Here is a 19,432-nt window from a genome sequence, read left to right on the forward strand (position 1 = left end):
CTAGCCGGTGATGCTCACATCCCAAGAACGAATTAAGAAAATAAAATACTGTAGGGAATGCTAGCCCAGGTATCTGTGTTCTGAGCTGTAGCACACAGTTACCATGGCTCAGTGATAGCATTCTGAAGGCAGAAAGTTGTTGGATCAAGTTCCACTGCAAAGATTTGAATACCTAATCTAGGCTGACAATCCAGTGTAGTACTAATGGAATGCTACACTGTCAGAGGCATTGTCTTTCAAATGAGATGTTAAGCCATGGCCCTGTCTGGCCCCTCAGGTGGACAGAAAAGATCCCATGACAATATGCCACAAAGAACAGTGGAGTTTTTCCAATGTCATGGACAATGTTAATCCCCGGATGATGACCTAACACATGATTTGCTCATTTATGCCATTGTCTCATTGTGGGAGCTTGCTATGTGCTAATTGGCGGCCACATTTTCTACATTGTAATAGTGACTACACTTCTAATGTAGTCATTGCAAAGTGTTTTGCTATGTCCTGAGATTGTGAAAGGTGCGGTATAAATGTAAGTCTGTTTTTTTGATGGTGCCCTAAATGGCACAAGTTCAAAATGTCAGGCTGTGAAACAGGAATATTCCTCATTGCATTGATTTAATAAAAAAAGATCTCTAACCGAAAAAATTTAGGCCAGTCTGGCTCACTACAGTGGCTTATCACAAAAATATTGGGCCGTAACCTCCGATGTCCCACAGGTCGAATTTGGGGGTTACCCCAAAGATGCGCTGGAGAATCCCCCTGGGAAGTTCCCAGGTAAAGGTTTGCACGGCAATTGTCCAGAAGTGCACACTTCCTCTGGACAATTGCCCTGTACTGGGAACCATCCGAAAATGCGGTTTAAATCGCAAACTTTGGAGGGTTCCCTCAGGGTTATAGCAATAGTTACCCAGAAAAGGATAGAAGAATTAAAACCTCTTCTAACTGCTGGGTAACTATTGTAATGGCCCAGACCGATTCCACACCCCCCCCACCCACCCCTCAACTGGACTCGCCCACCCTTGACTAACCACCCTTCCACATGGTATCCTCCCCACCCGCACGGAATTCCTCACTCAATAAGCCACCACCACCCCCCACCCCCTTCAGGCCTGACTCTTACCCCACCTGAGCCCCCAACCCCCACATGTCCAACCTCCACACCCCAAAATTCCAGCTCCCCAAATTTCCAACCCCAAACCCCCGGAATGTCCGGCCCACTCCACCCCCCTCCTGATGTCCGATCCACCCCAGCCCCAGCCCCAGCCCCACCCCTGATGTCCAACACCAGCCCCGATGTTCGACCCCCACCCAACCTCCAAACACCCCACACTCCCCAAACCATTTTCATTTACTTTAGGCACTTACCTTCTCCCTGGCCTATCGATTTCAATGGGACCTTTAAACTTACCTGCTTTACAGCAGATAGTGCTGTCAAAAAAGAGAGCGTGTCCTTCTTCAATTCGACGGTGCTGGACTTCGACACCAGACTTCAGAGACAGCTGCGCTGCCTGGATCTCACCCAGCCTGAGTTGGAAAGTCGGGCGAGACAGGCACGGAAGGAATTTGGCGTAGGTAAGTGGGCACTGAGTGGCAATCCGAAGCTGACTGTCAATCCGAAGAAGTTACGGCCCATTGTGTCATAACATGGGTTTAATACTAACATTTTCAAACCAAACTCATCTTAATCTGGTGGGGGTGCAATGGAGTGTTGTAGCCAGGCGCTATCATACATACACATGAACATACTTCGAATTAGGAACAGGAGCAGGCTATTCGGCCCCTTAATCCTGCTGCGTCATTCAGTGAGATCATAGCTGATCTGATTGTGACCTCAACTCCACATTCCATCAATCCCCAATAACCTTTGACCTACCCCTAATAACCTACCAGGTGGGAGAATAAGCCCAGCGAACCACTGATGTTCTCAGATGAATTGGGTGGACTCTGTAATTGGCGTAAATTTATTTTTGACATGGGCCATGGCATAGGTTACTGGTTTTGCTTATGCTTGAGGTTTAGGGAAGTTTAAAAAGAAGGGGAGGTGGGTAAGTAAGGAATAATCGAAACATTCAATTATACAAACATTCGTATGTACAATATTTTAACTTTTAGCTGGTGCAACCAAATAAAGGTGAAATTAGCAATCTTTGCACCGAGGTTTTCTTACACAAAGACATTGGTGCTAAGTTGATGAACATGAGATAAAGTAGAGAAAAGATTGCAAGACCAATATAAAAGGCAAACAGTCATTACGTCACCAGTGCAGCATTGAGGCAATTTCTAAAGTCTGTTGCCATGTGAATTACATTTGTTTTTCCTTTTTCCCACTATCATAGTATAATAGTGTTTCAGGTATATCACTGCCCTTTTTAATATTTCATGGCAAAACTATTTGGCCCACTATACCAAATGCTGGCAGACCTGCTATATATTCAAAACACTTTCACAGAGCTCTGAAGTTGCAATATTTGAATAATCATTCTGTTTAATTGTTAAAGTTTATTACACCTATTTACTAGTGGGAACAATGCAATCTTTCAATTTGCAGCGACAGGTGAAGAATTTATTTCCTCTTGGCTTGGGTCCAAAAACACTCATTTGATTGAAATCCTTGCAGTCAGTTCCCATACAGTGTTTAATGAAGGTTTGTGCCTTTTGGGAAACCATCCAGCAGATGACAATGCCCAAAGGGCAAATGTTGAGCAGAAAGCTGCTACGACTTAAAATATTTTTGAAGCTGGGGGAGCTCATGGTTAGTCTTATTTTTGTATAAAATGCATTTCATGGAATACAATGTCGGTACCTACTATACTACATGGCGGGGGCTGGGGAAGGATGCACAATATACCTGGGCAATTATCAGCGCATTTCAAAGGAACAGCATTACTGCGTACAATTTAAATGTAGGTTGATGAAGTTTGCCCTTTACACGTCAACCCAAAGCAACCGGTGTAGAGAGATGTATCTGCTCTCATTGTCATCCTCCTGAAATGATCAGTGACTTTTTTTCATTGACGTACTGACCTCAATTTTAAAATATTACATCTACTGTCTTGTGCCTGAGGTGGTTGCGCTGAGCTGGACCAGTAGTGCATGCAGGGCATTTCAATTGACTTTAGCGCCCTTGAGCTAAAGGCAAGGAAAATAGCCAGGTTTTCTGCATCTGGTCACTGACTGACTGCAGGGAAAGTGAACACATGCAGATATTCAGGTAAGGGCTATTTTTGATTTTTAACCTGCCTATGGTCACCTGGGCAAGATGCTCGAGCTTGATCTGAAATTACAATGCACCAAGGACCAGTTTCTTAAGAAGGGGAAGGATAAATTTGTTTAAAAAACACATTGCTGCAGAAGAAACTGATGATTGTAAAGCAGGCCTAAATTGATGTTGTGGCCGTTGTAATGGTGGAAGCTTATTCAGTATGCTATGTGCTGTCTTATAAACTAGTCAAATGATACCATGCTCCAACTAAAAGAAAATGTTATGTAAATTATTTTAAGGATGTAATGATAGGGGCATGGAAATGTTTTGCCTGTATCATCTAGTGTAATACAATTGATTTGACAAGAAATGCTTCAGATCCTATCATCATGATCGGTTACTGCTACATGGGCCTGAATCTTCAGCTCGGCAAGCAGGGGTGGGGCCCGCTCGCCGAGGTGTAAAATGATGTGGGGTGATGTCAGGCATGGGTCCCAATGTCACCGCGCATCATTTAGATTTTCAGTTCGGCGGGAGAGCAGCCGAATCGGCTGTGTGCCCGCCAAATTGTCAAAGGCCTGTTAAGGCCATTTAAAAAGGCAATTAAGCAATTACCTGAGCTGCCCGTTCAACCTTAAGAGCAACCTCAAAGAGCCCAGGCGGCCTTTGCATTTTTCATGGAACCTCATCCACGGGCAGGATGAGGTTTCATGAATGATTTTAAATTTTCACACAATTTTTATTAAAATTAATGCACATGTCCCAGCTTGTGGCAGTTTCACGGAAGAGGACGTGTCATAAAAATTATTTCTCCACTTTATTAACCTTTTAAAACTTAAAACTTATCTCCCTGAGGCACCTCTGTGCCTCAGGAAGATTTCTGCGCTCTTTCGCCAGTGACATTCCCGACTCAGGGAAGCCCACCGCCTGCACAGGGAGTGCACAGCACTTCCGGGTGCACGTCACATTGGGCGGGCCTTAATTGGCCCACCCATGTAAAATGGCGGTGCGGACCCAATCGGGGGTGCCGATTAGGTCCACACCTGCCCCCCGCACAACCCCCCCAACAGGGGGAAAATTCTACCCGTGAATTATTTGCATGGTCAGTAAAAATTAACTGTGACAAGTTTTTAAACCCCACGCAGTTTAAATAGTTGTGGAACGAAAAACAGAAAATGCTGGAAAAACTCAGCAGGCCTGACAGCATCTGTGGAGAGAGAAAAACAAAGTTAACACTTCGAGCCCATGTGACCTTCTTCAGAGCAGACTCATATAGACTCGAAACGTTAACTCTGTTTCTCGCTCCACAGATGCTGTCAGACCTGCTGAGTTTTTCCAGCATTTTTTGTTTTTATTTCAGACTTCCAGCATCTGCAGTATTTTGCTTTTATCTTAAATAGTTGTGGAATGGTTTTGTTACCTTATTAATGGAGGATTGCGATACATTAACTGAGTTTTCACAATTCCTTATTTGAGCTATCAGGACTGGAATTGGATGAGACTAAACAGTGAAGAATTGTTTCTGAAATGCTAAGACATTGCAATAGCTTCTAATCCGTGAATTCCCAGAACAGGCTCACCAAGATACAGTAGGTCAGGTGGTGGCACCTCTTAATGTTAGGAGTTAGTTTAGACCGTTTTATTTTCGAAGGAGAAACACTGCCCTCTCCCCTTCCTCCTGCCTGCCACGACTGGATGTGTTCATGTTAATTTTAATGAGTTTGCTCAGTTCATCTAAGTTAACAGAATAAATAGTTGAACTGAATGGTACCGAAGGACATGTGAGTAAAAACAATTGAATTTCCCTTCAACACAAATTGAAATAGAGTAGTTGGTAATATACATGCTTGTAAAAATAAAATTGCATGGCTTGGTAGTCCTGCTTGGCTTCAGTTAGCCTGGGACTGGAGGCAGGAAAGTTTACAAATGTTTGCACTAGTAACTTGTCACCCCATTTAAAGAGCGTGTGCATGGACATTGAACCAATCCTCTAGAAGGTGCAGCATTTTCACCTAATATGCGTGCTTAGAAAAGAAACGAATGGTTCTAAAATTGGCTGAAGTTCAGTTCCAGAATGAAGTATTAACCATTTGCATGCTTGAACAAATAAAATAGTCCTTGCTTCTGATTTCTATCAAGCTCTAGATTTCTTTCATTCGTTCATGGGATGTGGGCGTCACTGGCTAGGTCAGCATTTATTGCCCATCCTTAATTGCCCTAGACAAGATGATGGTGAGCTGCCTTCTTGAACTGCTGCAGTCCCTGTGGCGTAGGAACACCCACAGTGCTGTTAGGGAGGGAATTCCAGGATTTTGACCCAGGTACAGTAAAGCAACAGCAATATAGTCCCAAGTCAGGATAGTGAGTGGCTTGGAGGAGAACTTCCAGGTGGTGGCATTCCCATGTATCTGCTGCCCTTGTCCTTCTAAGTGGTAGTGGCCGTGGGTTTGGAAGGTGCTGACTAAGGAGGTTTGGTGAGTTCCTGCAGTGCATCTTGTAGACGGTGCACACTGCTGCTACTGTGCGTCGGTGGTGGAGGGAGTGAATAATTGTGGATGGGGTGCCAGTCAAGTCCTGGATTATGTCAAGTTTCTTGAGTGTTATTGGAGCTGCATTCATCCAGGCAAGTGGAGAGTATTCCATTACACTCCTGACTTGTGCCTTGTTGATGGTGGGCAGGCTTTGGGGAGTCAGAAGGTGAGTTACTCACCGCAGGATTCCTAGTCTCTGACCTGCTCTTGTAGCCACAGTATTTATATGGCTAGTCCAGTTCAATTTCTGGTCAATGGTAACCCCCAGAATGCTGATAGTTGGGGATTTCAGCGATGATAATGCCATTGAATATCATGGGGTGATGGTTAGATTCTCTCTTATTGGAGATGGTCATTGCCTGGCACTTTGTGTGCATGAATGTTACTTGCCACTTGTCAGCCCAATCCTGGATATTGTCCAGTTCTTGCTGCATTTGGACATGGACTGCTTCAGTATCTGAGGAGTCATGAATGGTGCTGAACATTGTGTGAACATCCCCACTTCTGACCCCCATATGAAGGAAGGAAGGTCATTGATGAAGCAGCTGAAGATGGTTGGGTCGAGGACACTACCCTGAGGAACTCGGGATAGCATAACAACAAGATGCTTTTTGTTCTGGATTACATGCCTCAGAATGAATAGAATGAAAACCAATGTGATATTATTGGTCAGGATTTTGTAGTCAGTGGTAAAGGGACAGTGACCTCAAAAGAAAGCTGCCCACAAAGACCTAGTGAGCTCTGTGGTGTTGAATTACTCTATTACAACATCAGCTTCATTCTGGCGCCAACCAAAGGGCACTTCTGGCATCCAGAAACCGTGAAGTCATCAAACAAGTTGAGCAGCCAATCAGATTGAAAAATTCTCACAGCAAATCAGGAAGTAAAAAGACAAAATACTGAGGATGCTGGAAATCTGAAATAGAAACAGAAAAATGAAAGTATAATGTGTGTTCATATTGTGGTTGGAACTATTGTGACAATGTCATGATTTCATTCTGCTATTTTTTACAATTCATTTTGCTTTGGTAGATCATATGGTGAGTTATGTCACTTGTGAGGAGCTTCTGTAACCTAATGTCCTTTAGGGAAGGAAATCTGCCATCCTTACCTGGTCTGGCCTACATGTGACTCCACACCAGCAATGTGGTTGACTTTTTAACTGCCATCTGAAATGGCCTAGCAAACCATTCAAATTGAGGGTAATTAAGGGTGGGTAACAAATGCTGGCCTTGCCAGTGACACCCACATCTCATGAAAGAATAAAGGAAAAAAAAACCTGTTGCCCATCTAGAAATGTCAAGAACCTGCTCTCAAAAGTAATTCAGTGACCAATCAGTGCTTATTCCTGGGGGGACGGGAGCAGGGTTGGAGAGTAAAAGAGGGTATCTTTGGGGCTGAGGTGACTACAAGATGGCACATCTGACAATCGAAGTTCAGGATCAACCTACAGTGGCAGGCTCTATAGCCTGAGTCCGTATGCCATTACTGATGATTAACCATCCACATTCGCTCTCTATTGGAACCTGGACAGGTTGTGGTTGCTAAAGAGGGTTGGTAGGCTTCCTATTGTGTTCCAGATAACTCTGCAAATCAAAGGCCCAGAGAATGGGTGATCCTAGTTGGACAAGCAACAGAAAGCTTACCAGTATTCTGTATTGTTAAGCTGCATGGCTTTATCTTGTTAAACTCCAACAGCCTGCATTTGCACACTGGTAGTCCCTAAACTTTAGCTCTACCAACATGTGCCTGAGTTCCCTAGACTTGGGTGAGTAGAATAGGCCCCTGCAGGGAGGGCGTGTACTCTATAACAGATAAATGTGTACATTCCTCAATTGCCAGGCTTTGAGACTACAATATAAGATGGGTTTCTCTCCTTTTCAGGCACTCGGCTTAGAAACAAAAGTCCTGGTTCTCTTTGACATTGAAGTCTAATATAAGTAGTTCCAGTAGAAATATGTTTCTCTCATGTTCACTTGGGTGGCAGATAATTAGCTTTATTCCTTGGTTATATAGCCTAGCTTAGTCTCTAGACCTGAAAAGCTAACAGCCCACAACCAACCACTCATGTTTATATAGCACTCGTTATGTACAAAGAGACAACTTGGAGAATATTATAGGATGTTGACTAGTATGGGAATGTCAAACAGAAGGGAGGAAGGGAAGAGTAAAAGTGTGGTTGAAAGGTAGGATTATCAAGAGGCTATTGAAGGGCAGGGAGGGGAGATTGAACTAGGAAGTCCTAGGGGACATGTTCCGTAGTGGTTATAGGAGCAGCCAATAATGTTGGGCTGGAGGGTGTGAGACATCAATAATTGAATGTTGTGGAGGAGTGGAGAATATATACAAGGACAGGACACTGGAAGAAGTCATGGAAGCAAGGAGGAAAGTGATAGAGAGCAATGAAACTGTGGGAAGATTTGAAGTTGAATCCATCTGCTATAATGGCTATCAATATTTTAGACATGCCAGTGGGATTACAGAACTCGCCACCAAGCAGAACTAAATTCCTTGATACTTACCTTCCTTCTCGATGCTAATTCACATTTTGTTTTCAGATGCTCTCAAAAAATCAGAGCAGCTAAACAGCACTGGCTATGGAGACCATAAGTACCAAGATTCTTAGCTACATAGCAGGCCTTTCAGCTAAAGTGAGCGTACTGTTAAACATACAAATAAAAATGAAATAAAATGTTTCTTTATGGCTCAGTAAACAAAGGTACCATCTATTTTATTGCTAAGCCATATGTACCAGAAGCCCAGCTTTGAGCCCCAGGCAGCACTGAGTTCACGGAATCATAAACTATTGATTCAGCTGAAATCAGGTAAAGGTGTTGCAGTCAACTTTATTGCCCTTGAATAGGGAGGGGAGTTTAGCTAGGATTCCCAGTCATTGTTGCAATCTAATGGCCTAGAAATTGTAATGGACAAAAGTCAGGTGAGCACATGCCCACACACACACACACACACGTGTGCACATAGTTAGTGACTTAATGTAAAAATAGCAAAACTAAGTCTGCGTAGCTGAAGGTTTTGAGACAGCAGTTGAGAAAAGACACAGGGCTGGGGAAATTCAGCCTTACCAGTGACAGAATAGAGACAATAGTGAATCGGCAATACATTTTAGACTACACCCAGTTATGGTTCTGTTGAAGTGAAAAACTGGTTGCCAATTTACTATTGCCTGTTTTGTGCTACCTTCCAAGATCAACTTCACCCCTATGAGATCATTTTATGATCCACATTCTTAGCATCAAAGGGTCAGATCCTATTGTTAAATTTTAATACTTTATGGCAACTGAGATGCATAACACCTACCTTTCCTTGCACTTAAATATCGCATTATTCCAAAACATAAAAGTGGCCTATAATCAGAGAGCCATATTGCATTATTACTTATTTTCAGAAGGCATTATTATGTATTTTCAGAAGGTCTACATAATGGTTACATTGAAGATCATCCAACACAGATTTATAAACACTGTAATCCTACTGAGGCAAGTCCAAACAGCCCTCAGTAATCCCAATTTATAGACATAGTTGTACAGAAAACCCTGCTCTTAAAACACATGTATCTCAGGATTTTCTAATTATAGGACAAACAAATAGAAACATGCAACCAGTAACAATAGAAGCATCTTTTCCATCTTCCAAATGGTGAGATTGTTCTCTCTCTTATGCAGGGGCTTTGTAATTATTTTATCACTTACAATTATTTGTACTGTTGCACTGAATATTTACATTTTTAACCTTCAATGTCCTTTGCTGAGCCAAACAGCATTAGCAGGGAGGGAGAAATGCAGGGCATCTCATTCCAGCCATATAGTATGCTATTTTCTTCATTTTACTTAAACACAAAAGAGGAATTGCATATGAGAGAAAAAAGCCTTTTAAAACATAAAGTATAGTAAGTTGGTTGACCTTATACTTTATGGGTTGATGGGGACTCCATGCTTCCTGCTCTGTACATAATGACTTCTGTATTGGACTGGGTCTCTGAGCTTGGTGTTGAGTGAAGATGAGTCCTTCTACCTGAAGAGGTAGAAAAGATCAATGGGCAAGTTGTCCCAAGCCAGTGTTGCAGACATCATGCATCTGACCTCAGTCCCAAATCTGATTTGGAAATGTGAAGAATCTGGCTATGAACTTAGTTCAATAAATGGAAATGAAATAGCTATGCACTGATTGTATTGGGTATTTTGATTTCAATGAAAATAACAGGTTTCAAAATTATTTGAATAGTCTCTGTAATCCAGACCTTGGATTTGTGCAGAAATTAAACATCCATTTTTTTCATGAAACGCTGTTTCAAATGGCTGCTTTAATCTGTTGCTATTTTCTATCCTACACAAGCGTATCAGATTTCATTGGCAAGCACTCCAATCGTGCTAACTATTTATCTTCCAATATGTCATGTTGTCTTTGTTTTCTTTGTTCTTCAGTTGGGGAGCATGTTGGAATTATCATAAATATGTCCGGAGTGGTCAATCATGAGGTTGTGCAGCCTATAAAGGGTGCATATAATGCCTCAGGTTTTTCACCAGTTTACCAGGATAATCAGAGATGAGGAAGAACATTCAGGCCATCTTAATTTATCCATTCATTCCCCTATAATTCCAAGGGTTCAGTCATCACTATTTTATCTGGAATTCTATTGCTAGTCACTCTGGTGAAGAATTTTCAGACATCAGCCCTAAAAGCATTTTTACCAGTTTGAATGTGTGTCCACTTGTTCTACCTACAAATTAATTAAAAGTAATATTCTGGGTTTATTCTTTCTATCCTCTTAACAATCATAAATACCTCTCAGATGGCTCCTTACTAGGCTGAAACTTGCCAAATTTCTTGAGTCATTACTCATAACCCAAAGCACCTGATATTAGAGATCAGCCTCTTGGTTCCTCTTTGCACTGCCTCCAGGAGCTTGAATATTTCCCTTGTTTCTTGGCAATCAAAACTGGATGCAGTATTCGAGGTACAGTTTGACCAGAACACCATAAAAGTTTGATCACTATCTTCTCTGATAATAACCATGTAGTTCCATTAACTTTGTTGATTGCTGCTCTACATTGATTGGGTCAATGATCAGCATATGTGTCTTGTCTACTATTTCTTTGTATGTGCAGTACTTTACACACTATGTAAAATTTCATTTGCCGTTAGTCTATCCACTTATATATTTTTCCCAACCCATTCTGCAGTTTCTGAACTGCCTCTTTGATTCCACTTACCCTCCCAAGTTGCTGTCATCTGTAAAGTGAACCACTTTGCCTTGGGCTTCTGAATTTTTCAATCCATATCATTTATGCAAATTAGACACAAGTGGTTGCAACAACCCCTAAGGTTCCTCACATCACTTCTGCCAACTCTAATTTAGCTCATTGATTCCTACCCTTCAGCCAATTTCTTATCTATTCCTCAAGTTTATCCAAAATCCCTACAGCTTTGAGCATAATTAACTATCAGCATTTTAGCTGGCCAGTTGTTCTGATCAAATACTAACCCTCCAATATCCATTGACTCCTTAATACTGATTCAGTGCCTCTCTTACCTCGTCCTGTGCAACAAGTGCTGTCTAACGCTATAAATTTATCTGTTTTGAACCACTTTACTTTTTGATTTTTGTCCGCAACAGAGCGACCATCCATTCATCATCTATTTGTTGTTTGAGATTGGCCACTAAATCAAACCACACCCTTCCCAAGTCCAGTCCCCACCTAACACGGAACCCTTGTCTCATTCTACATTTTCCTTCTATCTTCTCTCTGCTTTCTCAAGCTTCTCATTATGACACCTACCTCCTGCTACTTCGACCCAATTTCTATTAACCTTCCAGCCATCCAGCTTCCAGTATTGGCCCCAATTTTAGCTAGTATTGTAAATGATTTCCTCTCCTCAGGATTGCCCCTCTACCTTTCAGAACTACCATCCTCAAAACAACCTACCCTTGGCCCTACTTGCCATTAACTACAGCACCATCTCCAACCTCCCTTTCCTCCATGATCCATGAGTATGTTGCCTTCCAAATCCATGTCCACCTCTCTTGCAATTCCCTGTTGAATAAATCAAATCAAACTCCTGCTTCTCAAACGGCATTAAAATAGTCCTAACCAAAGTCAATTAATGACATTCCCTGTAACTGTGATCTTGATGCATTATCCTTCCTCCTCTTTGACTGCTCTGTATCTTTCAACACATCAACTCCACCATCTTTCCCAATGCCACTTATCCATTTTCTAGTTCCATGAGACTGTCCTTGTTTGATTTCACTCTTATTTACTCAGGCATAACCAATGAATTTTGAGCAATGGCACCTCTTCTCACACTCGCATACTTACCTCCAGAGTCCTCCAAAGAATCCGCTCTTGACCTCACTCCTCTTTCTTATTTACAGCCATAGACCTTGGCAATATTATCCAAAGTCATGGGGTCAGCTTTCACACACATGCTGATGACTCCCAAATTTATTTCTCCACCACCTCTCGACCCTTTTCACTGCCTCCTGTGCTTTTAGATTGTTTGTCTAACGTCCAGTTTTATGAACAATAATTTCTTTGAACTAAACATTGGGAAGAGAGAAGCTGTTGCCTTCGACCCTTACCACCAACTCCATCAGTCTTTCTGGCAATAGTCCCAGGATGAAGTGGATTGTTCGCAACCTCAACACCCTATTGCACCCCGAGTTCATTTTTTAACCCATATCCTTGTTATTGCAAAAATCACCTCAGTCGCTACTTCAACCTTTTGATCACCTCCCTTAATCTCTTCTCCTTTGGTTCAGTGGTCATTTTGTTCATACCTTGGTGCATTTTTCTACACTAAAGTGCAATATACATGCAAGTGGCTCCTATTGTTCTAAGTCTTCCATCTCATCAAAGCCCTTGACTTTATTTGGGATACACTGAGAGAGCTTCAGCTTCAATCATACAACCAAAAGCTCTATTGTTTCTGTGCATCTGCTTGCCATGAAATGACAATCATTGTCTTATGAAATCCAGCGGAAAGATCAGTAACATGTGTAGATCAAAATAAGTTAAATTTTGGTTCCGAAACTACCAGCATTTTTTTTTTCTTGAGATCACTAGATATTTCATCTGGAATAACAACATATCAAAACAAAGTCTTAGTATCTTCAAAGCTAATGGCAGCTGTGTGTTGCTATTCCGATTTGTGTGTGTACGGGTCATGTCTTCATTATCAGCAGCAATGTTCCTGAATTACAAATCTCATTGAACTCTCGCCTGTCATTACCTGCAGCAAAACAAAGTGTGTGTCCCCAGGTGCGTTCTCAAACAAAGGAGTTAATTATTTTCCTTAAGTCTAGGCTGCTTTGATGCCACCTGCGTCTGTTGAGCCTTGCTCTACCCTTCATCCAACAACTGTTTATCTTCTAAAGAGCTTGCTGCCAGGCTCATTTTAAAACATTTGCAGGTCTTAAAATGTAAAATAACCATAGATTATTGATGTTGCTTAAAAGGCTTGTCTGGAATAACCACAGAATGTTTTATACCTTTGGTAATAACTGCTGTTTGCTCGATACCAAATACATGGCCATTGTTTTATTGGAAATGGTTAGTTCGTTTCATAAGTATCATAGAAATGACACTTTAAAAATAGAGAAACACTGTTGAACAGGTTCTCGATAACTTCAGATTTTAAAGGCTCTTTGTTATCTTGCGGTCACTTTGGTTTCTGTAACAACTGAGAATATTTTGAGTAATGTTACTGACAGCCATGCACCAGTACACAGCCAGCAACTGTACACAGCCTGCAGACTACACTTCCTTAAGTCTGCTAATGATTTTAAAGTCCAAAATGTTCTTTCTCCACTACCAACACTGCACCCTGAGCAAAAAAGTTGGATTGATGTTGGTTCAAAGGAATTAACTTTTGCTGCTTTTGTTAATCCCACCAGTGCAAGCTACATGTGCACGTAAAATTAAGTGTTATGATTCAGGCTTTCTCCTAACACACAACTCCTGTTTCAGGCCCTTTCTCCTATGAACTTAACCTGGGCGGCATTGGCAAGTCCAGCATTTGTTACCCATCCCTAATTGCCTTTGAACCAAGTGGCTTGCTAGGCTATTTCAGAGGGCAGTTAAGAGTCAGTCACATTTCTGTAGATATGGAGTCACATGAAGCCTTGCCCAGGTAAGGGTGGCACATTTCCTTCCCTAAAGGGAATTAGTGAATCAGGTGGGTTTTTATGGCAATCGATAATAGTTTCATGGTCACCATCACTGAGACTAGCGTTATATTCCAGATTTATTAACTGAATTCAAATTCCACAGCTGCTGTGGTGGGATTTGAACCCATGTCCCCAGAGTATTAGCCTGGGTCTCTGGGTTACTAGTCCAGTGACATTACCATGGCACCACCATTTCCCTATGAACTTGTTTTTTTATACTGTCACGGACATTGACGTCGTTGGCTAGGCCAGCATTTTTATTACCCATCCTTATTTGTCCTTGTGAAAGTGGTAGTGAGCCACCGTCTTGAACCACTGCAGTCCATGTGGTATAGGTACACCCGCAGTGCTATTAGGGAGGGAGTTCCAAAATTTTGACTCGGTGACAGTGAAGGAATGGCGATATAGTTCCAAGTCAGGATGATGTGTGGACTAGACCTTAGCCAAGTTATGTCACACTGATGATCATTGTGGGATGCACCATGTTTCCCTATCTACCTTGAAATATGGAAAATAACATGCCACCAAAAGTTTACTTGTAAGCTCATGATATTGGATTTCTTTACTGTAAGATAACTCACAGAAGTGACAAGAAATGTGTTACTGAATACACATGCTTGGAAAACAATAATAAAACCAGTCCACAAATGAAGAAGATATCCTTTGGATGCATTAGCATTTGAAAGATTGCCGACCCTGCAAGCAAATTATGTAGTAACTTTTAATTTATTCTTGGGACCCATGGCTACTATAGCCTGTCCTTCTAAAGCTGGCAGCCAATTAGCAACGGAACTAATTTAAGCAAGAGGGCTGTTTTTCTTGGGTTATAGCAGCTGCTGCTGATCTTTACAGGCACTTCTCCATCATGATATTAAATCGTGAAGTCATCATGTGTGCACCCCAGCCTGTAGATGATGTCACAGTACAATTTTGTTGTACATATATGATGGCCATTTGGCTCCAGCTGCTCTCCGCATGAATCTCCCCTCAGAATGCACTTTGCCGCTCGCTCAAAAAGAGGCTTGTGATGCACCTTCAAGAGAAATTCAAGAGTGTTGTTTTTGGTCTTCTCTCCCACAACCTGGCCTGCAGTATAAATGGCCCTTTTAGTTTCTGACTGCAGACTGTGGCAGCAACAAAGAAGACTAGCTGACTCATTAAAAGTTTAGATGGATCTGGTCAACGTTGTGTGATGGCCAGACCACTGACATGAGACAAAGAGACTTTTATACGTTGGACCTTCCTGAAGGCAGTTTTAAAATCATATTTACCCATATTTATCAAAATCTACCAAATCATTATGAAGCATTAGTTAATCACTGCTGCTATTTTTTGGTTGAATCCGTCCAATTGTTCTTCAACTGGTGGGGAAACTTGTAGAAACAATAATTCGGGACAAAATTAATAGTTACATGGACAAATGCAGGTTAATTAAGGAAAGCCAGCATGGATTTCTTAGGGAAAATCATGTTTAACTAACTTGCTGGAGTTTTTTGAAGAGGTTACAGAGAGGATTAATGAGGGCAATGCTGTTAATGTGGCGTACATGGACTTCCAAAAGGAATTTGATACAGTGCTGCACAACAGACTTGTGAGCAAGGTTATAGGTCGTGGAATAAAAGGGACAGCAACAATATGTATAGGAAATTGGCTAAGTAACAGGAAACAGCAGTAGGTGATGCATGTTCTTCCAGCTGAGGAAGGTTTGTAGTGAAGTTTCCCAGGGGTCAGTGTTGGGACCCTTGCTTTTCCTGAGGTATATTAATGACCTAGACCTTGCTGTATAGGGCCAAATTTGCGAATTGATATGAAACTTGGAAGGATTGTAAACTGTGAGGAGAATAGTGTACTGTGAGGAGAATAGAACTTCGAAAGGACATAAACAGGTTGATGGAATGGGGGGAGATGTGCCAGATGAAATTTGATGCAATATGATTCATTTTGGCAGGAAGAATGCACAGAGACAATATAAAATAAAGGGTACAACTCTAAGGTGCATGCAGGAGAGGTGGGTCCTGGATGTATATGTGCCTAAGTCATTGAAGGTGGCAGGACAGGTTAGGAACATACTTAATAAAGTGTCAAAGGCTTCATTAATAGGGTCATAGAATGCAAGAGCAAGGAGGTTATGTTGAACTTGCACAAGATACTAGTTTGGCCTCAGCCGGAGTATTGCACCAGATTCTGGGTGCCATATTTTAGGGAGGACGTGAAGACATTGGGGAGAGTGCGGAAAAGACTCACGAGAATGGCTCCAGGAATGAAGTACTTCAGTTATGAAGATAGATTGGAGAAGTTGGGACTGTTTTCCTTGGAGAAAAGAAGACTGAAAGCAGAATTATTAGAGGTATTCAAAATTGTGAGGGGTCTGAACAGAGTAGATAGGGAGAAACTGTTCCCACTTGTGAAAGGATCGAGAACGAGAGGGCACAAATTTAAAGTAATTGGCAAAAGAAGCAAAAGCGAAATATGAAAAAACTTTCACGTAGCGAGCAGTTGAAATCTAGAATGCACTGCCCAACGATGAGGTGGAGGCAAGTTCAATTGAAGTATCCAAAAGTGAATTAGACTGATACCTGAAAGGAAGAATTTGCAGGGTTACAGAGAGATGGTGGGAGAATGGCACTAAATGAATTGCTCATTTGGAGAACCGGTGCAGGCACGATGGGCTTGAATGGCCGCCTTCCATGTTGTAACAATTCTGTGATTCCATGAAGTACAAATTGAACGTTCACATAGTTAGGTGATGACATCAGCTCGCCATATGGATGCACCATATTCGAACATTCTGTCTTCATCAGCATTTTCCTCTTTTTCGAAAGGCAAAACATGCCTTACATTAATCCCTTATTTGAACTTTTCTTCTTTGTTTGGGTTGGAATGATGCTCATTTATATTACTCTATTTGAAAACTGCTGTAGATTTCTTCACTATTTTTGACTCTTGACAGAAAGCAAACTAAATAATTTGTTCATCCTGAATTATAAGCTAATTTGTTTCTTGGTTTGAACATTATTTGACTGATCTGCTCACAGATGTCATTTCAATCTGTCTCAACTCTTTCAGGGTAAGGGATGAATACATTTGTGTCCTGTTATTTGTATTCAATTGATATTTTTTGCAAAAAAAAAATGTTGACTTTGTGCCAATTTATAAGTGCTATAAAATACTCTTTCTTAATTCAGTTACAAAGCCAAAGCAATAAACAAGGGAAAAATGTTTCTCATTTGGTACTAAGAGCTAGAGACCTTGAACTAGAGAGACAAAGCACGTTAGTTAAATTTGGAAATGAGACTAAACAGAGGGAGAATTTTCATGAAAGCCAAGGAACCACACAAGGACCTGGATGAATTTGCAAATGAACAGAACTATAGTAGATTTAAATTCAATACAGAGAAATGTAAATTATTGCACGTTGCAAGAACAGTGACACAAGTGTCTGACCATTGCATGTTAGCAATCCGAAAGAAGCATAATGTTGGGTTGCATTGCTAAATAATAGGGTAAGCTCTGAGGCAGTTATTGCTGAAGCCAAACAATGCTCTGATCAGCTTGTGCCTCAAGTGCCTTTTAGTTCTAAGATAAAGGCAAAATACTGCAGATGTTGGAAATCTGAAACAAAAACAGAAGATGCTGGAAAAACACTTAATGTCACCATTAGCACTTCCTTTAGCCAGTACCACCACTATTAACAACCCTTTTACCTTTTGTTAATGACATCTTTTGCAATCTCTTCTTTGCCTCCACCTATCGCTATCCTTTTATCCAGCTTCACCTGCTCCATCTCCCTTAAACAATATATATTTCACCACATTTCTACTTCCCTTTAGTTCTGAAGAAGAGTCATAGGGACTCAACGTTAGCTCTGTCTTTCTCTGCACAGATGCTGTCAGACCTGCTGAGTTATTCCAGCATTCTTTGCCATGTAGTTCTGCTCACTGGCCATAAGAAAAATATCCAGAGCCTTGAAGTGATGCAAAAAAGGTTGAAAAGCTAATCCCTAGCGTCAAAGGACTAAAGTGTGAGAAAAGATTAGCAAAAATGCTGAGTCTTCAGTCATGAAGAGAAATGAATGCAAGGTATGCAGGGACTGGAGAAGTGGACTGTAAGTTGACTGGAGAAGATTATTCTGGAGAGCGAGTTCGAGTTAAACCTTAAGACAAGACAAGCCAGTAAAATACAAATTCCTGGTAGGTGTTATTCAAGAGAAATACTGGGATAGGGGTACTATGGATTTCTATGGAAGGATGTACTGGATGGGCCTCTTTCAGTTGTTCTTAGCTTTGGATCTCAATACAAAGGCTGAATAATTACTTTTTTCCTTAACACTTGAGGTAAATTTCCATTTTCTATTTTCAGATATGGGATATGAGTGATGATGAAAGCTTCTGAAAAACAGTCTTTGTAACCCAAAAGGAAGATGTTTGATACTCGTTGGTGAATTGAAGAACTAATCCAAGAGCTCCTTCCAGCACGTTTTATAATCCTGAAGTGCATTAACAGTCATCCTGGTGTAGGTCAAGGATTCTTTGTGATTTTCATTATAGTATTCAGCTTATTTAAGAAGCATTTTGTCTTTAAGAAATAAATATATCCTAATGCATTTTTGGAATTGTAAACGTGCAAATGGCATGGCTCTTTCATCCAGATCACAACTCTGGAGATTATCATCAAAATATCAGCGATCATTGCAATAATCCTAAGCTTTCTGAACTGAATGCTATATATATTTGAGTTCTGTTTGTTTATTTACAGACAGCATGGCTGAGGATATTTCATTTAACCCACACAGCTCAAACATGAACTCTTTGTTGAAGTTGTTTTAGCTCTTTAAAAAAAAACTTATACAGTTCCAGTATCTCCAATCAATTTTGACTCAATTTGTTCCCAAAGCAAAAGTGTTTTGTTTTAATCAGGTTCGATGCAAACCAATAGTTTACATGGTCATGAATTTTAATTAAATATAAAGTTTATCGTTTGAACTACTGACTTCGCTTCCATTTAAATGTTTTTTTGTACTGAATTGAAGTCTGTTTCCTGTCTTACAATTCTTTATGCCTGAAGCAGCTGTATTGTGTACATACTGGTGTAATCTGCATGCAACACTTGCTGTCTTTTACACAAATTAAAAATGACATATTAATGTTCACGCTATTAAACTTGCCTCAACATTTAATTTCGCAAGAATAAAAAGTGAATCTGTGGTACATGTATCAATAACTGTTGTTTAGATTTCGTTTGTGTAAAATGAAAGTCGGATGCTAGTGCCATGTGGTCACTTTCCATGTTGGTTTGGTATGTGGCTGTTTGGATATAGTTGTTACTGGAATTGCCCTGATTGCTCTTTGACCAATTCATTGGCTTCAAGAGGATCTAGCAAATAGATTTTTGTTTTACTTGATAATATTGGGTACATTAGTTTACAATGTGCCAGCAGTGGTAAGGAAGCTGAATTCGCATATATAGCTGAAATGTCAAGATTGATGAAATGGCTTGAGAAGGTGTTTCAAC

At 41.0% G+C, this 19,432-nt stretch overlaps 1 protein-coding gene across 5 annotated transcripts in view; it reads left to right on the forward strand.

The window, feature by feature from the left end:
* Positions 1–19,080, forward strand: part of atg7 (ATG7 autophagy related 7 homolog (S. cerevisiae)) — a 135,163-nt gene extending 116,083 nt beyond the window's left edge. For 4 of the 5 annotated variants that reach the window (XR_013576817.1, XM_078543418.1, XM_078543420.1 and 1 more), the window contains one exon: positions 18,281–19,080. Coding sequence is in view for 3 of the 5 variants with exons in the window: in XM_078543418.1 (XP_078399544.1) it covers positions 18,281–18,313 (33 nt within the window). In the remaining 2 variants the exon portion in view is untranslated. The remainder of the gene's footprint in view (positions 1–18,280) is intronic. The other variant, XM_078543419.1, reaches the window with a different exon arrangement.
* The last annotated feature ends 352 nt before the right edge of the window (positions 19,081–19,432 follow it).

The sequence above is a fragment of the Cetorhinus maximus genome, chromosome 6 (genome assembly GCF_964194155.1).
Source record: "Cetorhinus maximus chromosome 6, sCetMax3.hap1.1, whole genome shotgun sequence".
NCBI lineage: Eukaryota > Metazoa > Chordata > Chondrichthyes > Lamniformes > Cetorhinidae > Cetorhinus > Cetorhinus maximus.